The following is a 7,490-nucleotide window of genomic DNA, read 5'->3' as shown; positions in this document are numbered from 1 at the left end:
ATTGACTCAATTTATTTTATTTCCTTTAAATCTCACATTATCAGCACAAACTGTTTTCCTCATACGAGGAAGAAACGCAAAAAACAACTCGAAAATGAGTCTCAACCGCGTCGCCCCCACTGGGAGACAACAACAAGACGCTCGTAACCATCTCCAAGGGATGTTCAGTGATCCAAGCCAATCAGAGACCACCTGGAGGTTCCATTACAGTGCACCATGGGACACTCACTCCACCCCGGCACTAAAATCATTTATGTGGATGTGTGTGATTGAGTAAAAGTAGATGTGGAATAAGCACCGTGTATGTAGAAGTGTGTGATAGAGGCAGGGACACTTGCCAATATGTGGGAGATTGTTAGGTTTTTGACTCTGAATATACACTTGGTGTGAAGTCTGCATGGGAGTAAAATGTGGAAAAACAACCGCTCCAATGTAACTCAGTCAAACTCGTCAGCCAACCAACTCCACAATTCTTCTGTTCAAATAAATAGCTCAGAGTTATATATACACAGTATAACACTTCTAAGATCACATGATCAAATCAGCAGAGGTATGTTGAAAGAAGGAAATGAGTCACTTAAAATAAAAAATAATTTAAAATAATAGTATAGATTGCTAGTTTGCACTGGTCTTCTGTGTCCTGGAGACTTAAAACACTAGTTTGACATTTTGGGAAATGCACTTATTCACTTTCTTGCCGAGAGTTAGATGAGCAGATCAATACCTCTCACATCTGTCCGCTAAATATGAAGCTAAAGCCGACTCTGTTGGAAGTTTACAAAATCTGCCTAAAGCTCACTATTTAATTATATTAATATATATATATATATATATTTTACATCTTGCTTGTTTCATCCATAAAAAAACAGTTCTGTGCTGCAGTTTTACGAGGAGTTATGTGCCAGACTATTTCTTGTATGGGTGCAAAAACTTGCTGAATATAATTTAGCACATAACCCCCCCATAAATCCACAACACGTTGTATTTACACTCTACACTGAGCTTTTACTCATCTACCTCTTGACAATTACCTGAAAAATGACAAATTATTGCTTCAAGACTTGCTTGCATATTAGTGCCTCAACATTTAGGTTGAAATTTGATGTAGGACTTAACATCACCTATTAACTATTAAGCAAACACAGGCTGGCAATGAGAACAGATATGAAGATGTGTAACAGCTGTGAAATGATGCGTCTATCAAACATACAGAGATGCAGGTTTGTTGTAATATTCAGCAGTGAGCTGAACGCTGTCTTGCTTAAATTTAGATTTTACAGTCTGTGCAGTCCTCCTTTTAAAGATAATAACAAATTAAACTCCTCCCTCGTCTATTGAGAGTCAGCTGCTAGCTTTAGAGTGGGCGGTCCCAGCGGCCTATCGCAGATCAGGCACAGGTTGCAGTAGCAGTGATCGGAGGGTGCATTTCCTCATTTAAATGTCCTTATCGCTGGGATATTTCACTTGGTTTCCATTCTCACCATACCCCATACTTCCTCCCCCCTGAGGGAGGTTTCTGAGAATCCTAAAAAGGTTCTACCACCACTTCTCGAAGAGGATTCTGTCTTTTGGGAGGCCGAAGTCCATGAGGGTTTTCGAAAGTGCTTCGATCATGGGCCGGGGCCCACACAGGAAACACAAAGTCCTCTGCGGGTCTACATGAGCCCGCAACTCCTCTTCTGTGATTCTCCCGCCTGGTCGAGACACAAGGGAAGTCAATCAATTAATCAAGAGTCCCTTCTTTGTCTCCCACATGGAGCTTTGATAGAACCTGTTCTACATGACGACGGACATAAATCAACAAAGACAGGCTGTGGTAGATTGTGACAGTCACTAAATCATCCCTGCAAGTGAAGAAAAGCGTCCATGTGTAGGTGTGTGTGTGTGTGTGTGTGTGTGTGTGTGTGTGTGTGTGTGTGTGTGGGCACTACTTACGGTTGATGAATGGCTGGAGGTGCGAGTCCACATCTGTGCTCTGTTGCGTGACGTGGAGGTCACAGGAGAGCTTGTCAGGGAACTCCCGACACGCCTCGATGATGGAGCTCTGGGAACACAGACGGTAGTTTAGGTCCCAACGCACTGCGACACAACCGCCCATATATATTCCAGACATGTGGACACTGTTGCGTGTGCAGCTAGCAGAGATAATCAGAAATTCAAAAAATCAGTGTCCTAAACACACTTTGAAGAGCAGCTCCTGGGTGTTCTTGGCGCTGTAGCAGAGGTGAGCAGAGCCTATCTTGTAGTCCCGCCCACCAGAGGCATGGTTGAGATGCAGCAGACCGGCTGTGTGCAACAGGATTGAGTACAAGGGGTTGATCCCGACGCCGCCGGCCAGCAGGAGCAGATCCACGGAGGGGTCAGAGGGCGACGGGTTGAAGAAGAAGTCCCCGCCGACACGCATGGCCACTCGAGAGCCCAACGCACACTGAGAGGAGAGACAAACAGACGCTGTCGGGTCATTTAGACACATTTCTCTTTGCTCACTAAGCTGAGATACACCTTTTGAATGCAAACACACAACAAACTGAAGCTGCGGTATGGGTGAAAGCGATTTCACAAGTTGTGCAGAGACGGTCTTTTGAAGTAAAAAAAAAGAAGATAAATACACCTTCATCTGCTTTTGTACACATGTGAGCACACACAAACACACGCGTAATAATGCTTGCATCCTTTATCTGCTGTCGTGGGCCCTGCACTATTCCTGCTCACAGAGAGCAATATCAAACACATGGATCATCAAACGATGCCGGAGCAGAGCGCTGTAAGTCTGCTCAAACACAGCACACACCGCTTTCTGATGCTTATTTACACAAGGCAGGGTAGCTCAAAGCTGTTTATTAGGGCACATCATCAACCGCGGAAGCTGCAAGCAAACACGCAGAGTACAGACGTGGAAGAGAAAGGCAAGCAGGAAGGATACACTAAAAAAAAACAAAAAACAAAAAAAACTGCCTTTTGGAGCAAATCCTTGCAGACAAAATACAATTTTATGCACCAATAATATTTGTATATTTGTATTACCTTTATTTATGCATTCACACAACCATTATTCACCCTATCGGCTTCCTCTATACACACAGACACAAACTTCTCTGGAGTTTTTAGCTTCATTATCACAATTCTACTTCAGAACTACTGAGCAGACAATTTTCAAATTTGCTGAGTCACTTTAACCCTTAACAGCAATCGCACATGATTGAAAAACATCAGGGGTCACAAGGCTGTTTGCTAACGACACCTAAAAGAAAAAAAATGATGAAACCGATGATGATCTAATGAACTAAATGTTTAACTGGGAGTGTTTCGCTAGCTTTTAATGTGACCTTTTAGTACAGCTAGGTGCTCTGATTTGCCATTTTTCTTTTCTCGCTTCCCTTTTTTAGAGTAACCACAGGTGTCATTGTGTGGCAGTCTTCCTTTCCTTTCCTAACTCTATAACACCATAACCTTTTCTCAACAGCCTGATCGCTCCGCTCGTTCTCTTTCTGCATCTCTTTTTCTTGCACCGTCACACTTTCTTCTCCATCTCCCTCGTGCTATTCTAGAATTTCAACTCAATGTCTATCATCTTCCCAGGAAAATGACCACTCTTTAATTTTGGGAATGTTCCGTACCGTGCTGCTCTGCTCTACTCACCATGGTGTGGATCCAGTGTGCTGGAGGGTGTTTGGCGTATTTGACGGCCAGTTCGATGACGCCCTCCCTCTGCAGCAAACCCGGGCTGGAGCACATGGAGAAACCTCCCACCGTCTCCACGCCGGGGATGAAGAAATCCACCCTGCACACAATTCAATATTTGACGAATTAGTCAACTCATTTAGTCTATGTAAGTGGATGTTATGAACATGATTATCCATTTCAAGTTATGTTTAGTAAAACTATTAGGAGTTATAAAAATACGTATTCCAGTGGTTGAAATCGGCTCCTGTACTTCACTCTAACATGAAAATACTGTCTGACAATGGAAGCTTGTTTTGACATTATTATTATTATTATTATTAATATAAGTAGTATTGCATTACATACAAGTCGTTATAAAACATAATTACTTAATTTTAACCAATATTCTTTGTGTTTTCATACAAAAGTCATGTTATTCTCAGTGGAAATATAGCTTACTGATCAGATTTCTAAACAACAGTTAATTCACATGCTGCGTGTTAAAAAACATGCTGAATAGAGTGGCGACCCCTGACCTCAGTTGAGGTGGCAGCCTGTTCCAGAAACCAGGTAGAACAAACCCAAACCAGATGGAAAGCTGCCTGCTAGTTAGTTTAGACAAAGTGTAGCAACCCAGTCTTACAGCCAATGTGGCGGCGTTTGTCCATCAACAAGCGGAGGAGAGAACCTCCAGAAGAAAACAGCAAACACTTAACAACAACAACAACACAATGACCCACCGGTACACGAGAGGGAAACTCTGACTTCTCAACCCTCGGAGGCATCATAAATATGGATCTGCTGAGAAGGTGCACACATATGTTCCACCCACCTCCTCCTCCTCCTCTCCCACCTGGAGATGAACAACTAAAGAGTCCTGTTTCTCTGAAATACTGAAAGTCAAGGATTTCCATCTATTTACATTCATTATCAGTTGCTGCAGGGTAACTGGCTGACGGTTTTATGTCTCACCACCAACGCCCACCTACAGTATGGGCTCATGTGCATAAACTGCAGGGTACTAATTAACATTGACAGACAGAAAAAAAAAAAAAAAAAGAAGAAGCTCTGCCCTCATTGTTGAAGTAATTAACTTTGCTATTATGACTATAAGGGACTCGCTGAAAGTTAAGTTGCGAGGTAAAACATTTCCCAACATCACGCACCACTCACAAGGCACAAGTCACAAGGCAGAGAGTCTCAAACAGCTTTCAAGTCAAAGCTGCAAGAATGCATTCAACCCAGTGTCGATGGCAGTTACCTTCACAAATCTACGAGCAAACTTGAGCTGATCAAGTCCCAAACTATTCTCATCCTTACCCGAGAATAGGCTCTAAATAATTCAGAAGCTTTGATCTTTCTTTAAGCTGATGTGATATATTCCTGAACAACAGCCGTTTTCTTTTCATCAACATTAATCTTGAGCCGTTTGTAAGATTGTAAACTTATTTTTCCCATAAAAATGATGTGAGAAAGGAAAACCAACAGGCCAACGGTAGGACAAAGCAAACACAATGGCACCACCGTGTGGTTACTATTAGTATTGAAGCACTGCCAAGGACACCAGAGGGCTGTTTCATAAAGCTCACTCAGACACCAACTTAGGCCTAGTTTGACAGGTTCTGTTTCATAAAGACAGTGTTACCAACGGTAACTTCTGCTTTGAGCCTAACTGGTCGGAGGCTAGATTAAGGACGCTAATGTTCCATTCACGCAATGTCGGCAGAATGGGGAGAACAAGTGGGGGTTCATCCAACAGAGGGGTCCCTAAACTAGTCTTAAAAACACATCAACAGCTGAGCCCCTCAACAATGCGGTTTATCTAAAACAAAACCCCTCTCGTGTGACAACACAATGTGACAATGATCCTTAAAGGTTTACGAGTTAAGTTAACATGAGCGTCTACTCACCACTGTCCTGCTTTGAAGCTGAAGTCTGGGTGGACAGCTATCCTCAAACGTTTCACCGTCTCGGACTCATCCATGATGCCACATACGTGAGCTGGATACAGAGCCTGTGTTAAGCAACCAGTAAACACACACACACACACACACACACACACACACACACACACACACACACACACACACACACACACACACACACACACACACACAGGAACAGAGCCAGGTTTAGGAGTGGGTAAATAACCTTAGGATGGACTCTCAGCATTTTATACTGTTAAAAAGTGGCACAGGATACAGACGAGATGAGTGTAATCAACTAGAAAATATCAACTCACATTTTGTCTGTAGTTGCTCGACGTCTTCTCTAGATGGTCCACTTGCCTTTTGGAGGACATATTTCTTCTGATATAAAAAGGAGGTAGTCTTTGTAACATGCTTTGGATGTTAAACATTCTCTAAAGTAGTAGAATATTCAAAAACTACAAGTGGACTTTGCTCTCATTATCAGCAAGCATCAACAAACCTTAAATGGCCAGTTCACCTGAATTATAACTCACACCTAATAGTGTCTAGCTGTGCAGATAGTTTGGGTTTTATGTGGGTACGTTTTCACATGTTGGCCATAGACATTTCTGCTGTTGCCCCAATATAACAAAAGAAAGACAAATTATAGTTCCCTTGCTGTCTGTCAGTCTCCACAGTGCCTCAGCAGAGAAGCAGCCAGGACACACAAATGAACACAGCCGGGCACTTTCCAGATGAAACTCACCTTGTGACGGAGCTGGGGCCCAGAAGGAGACCGGGGGCGGCGGGACTCGACCGAGTGAAGCTTCGGGCAGCGGAAGACCAGAAACAGCGGACGCTCATCGCGACCTGGGCTGACATCAGGAAGAGAAGAGCAGAAACAAGACAACTGTCACATGAGGTGAGCACAACGTGTTCTTGCCTTATCGAGTGATCAAAATCCCTTGTGCGACAAGCCAACGAATCAACAGCTGAGCCAACTCAACAACAATGCAGCTCAGCTGAAGCGTCACGAACTCACAGAATAATCTAGTATCTCTTAAAGTCCCGGTGGAACGGTCGTCGGAGTGTTCTCCATATCAGTTAAGTTAAATGTCAACGGTTACATCACCAAACATGCCTCAGGACGTCAGTTTTCATAATGTTCGCTAGCTATAGCTAACTAGCTATCAATGCCGGTTTGTTATTTAACACATACAGCGAGCTTCTTTTCTTACCGAGATAAGATGGACGTCTGTCTTTTGTCAAGTGGTATTCATATTTATCTCCAGTATCGTCAGAATAACCTTGGTCATCATGATTAACGTGACATGACTCTACTGATGTGTTCTTCTTCTTCTTCTTCTTCTTCTTGGACCTGTACTGCAGCTAACGTCTTCTTCTACGATGTGGAGCGCTTGGCATTCAATGTATTGCAGTAGCGCCCTCCTCTGGCGCGTTGGAACGTGGACACACGCGCGCGCACGCACACACACACACACACACACACACACACACACACACACACACACACACACACACACACACACACACACACTGTTTAAATTGATAGGTAACTAAAAAAGGTTCCGAAATAGGAGGTCCGGATTCAGAATTATTAATAACCTTTACAATTATATATATTTGGGATATACGTTTAAAGTCGTACCAATCAATATTTTAATATTAGTAACAATTAGGATGTCTGTAGGAATTGTCCTGCCCACAACTTGACTGTTTGGTTCACTCTCAATGCTCTCATCAAAGTTGTTACAACCATTATACCAACATATACTTGGATTTTCTATGCAATAATCACTAGTTCATCTTTAATCACAAATACAATACCATATTTGGTGTGAGGTTGTTTATTTGGCTTCATCTTGAAATGAAATGTGTCTGTCTAAATGCATTGAT

At 42.8% G+C, this 7,490-nt stretch overlaps 1 protein-coding gene across 2 annotated transcripts; it reads right to left on the bottom strand.

Annotated features, from left to right (window-relative positions):
- Nucleotide 1: 1 nt before the first annotated feature.
- oxnad1 (oxidoreductase NAD-binding domain containing 1) lies at nucleotides 2-6,956 on the bottom strand. Of its 2 annotated transcripts, none has more exons than XM_068711014.1 (8): nucleotides 6,812-6,956; nucleotides 6,340-6,448; nucleotides 5,906-5,972; nucleotides 5,574-5,677; nucleotides 3,640-3,781; nucleotides 2,183-2,428; nucleotides 1,936-2,044; nucleotides 2-1,694 (listed from the first exon to the last, which is right to left on the bottom strand). In XM_068711014.1, exons 2-8 carry the CDS (start codon nucleotides 6,435-6,437, stop codon nucleotides 1,537-1,539), a joined length of 924 nt encoding a protein of 307 aa, XP_068567115.1. In that variant the 5' UTR covers nucleotides 6,438-6,448; nucleotides 6,812-6,956; the 3' UTR covers nucleotides 2-1,536. The 2 variants fall into 2 exon arrangements, with proteins under 2 accessions (XP_068567115.1, XP_068567117.1); XM_068711016.1 differs by having other exon boundaries at nucleotides 6,340-6,443.
- Nucleotides 6,957-7,490: the final 534 nt, after the last annotated feature.

This window comes from Cebidichthys violaceus, unplaced genomic scaffold (assembly GCF_023349555.1).
Source record: "Cebidichthys violaceus isolate CVI_PGR_0920_01 unplaced genomic scaffold, fCebVio1.0.p SCAF_16, whole genome shotgun sequence".
Lineage (NCBI taxonomy): Eukaryota > Metazoa > Chordata > Actinopteri > Perciformes > Stichaeidae > Cebidichthys > Cebidichthys violaceus.
Note: the sequence above shows the minus strand (reverse complement) of the source record. Positions and strands in the feature narration are given on the sequence as shown.

Excerpts from the sequence above, each read along its gene's own strand:
- oxnad1 (XM_068711014.1), bottom strand. The coding sequence starts at position 6,437 with ATGAGCGTCCGCTGTTTCTGGTCTTCCGCTGCCCGAAGCTTCACTCGG. Across the intron at positions 3,782-5,573 it reads AGCTTCAAAGCAGGACAGTG|GGTGGATTTCTTCATCCCCG; the intron begins GTGAGTAGACGC and ends AATTGTGTGCAG. Across the intron at positions 2,429-3,639 it reads CACACTGGATCCACACCATG|TGTGCGTTGGGCTCTCGAGT; the intron begins GTGAGTAGAGCA and ends CTCTCCTCTCAG.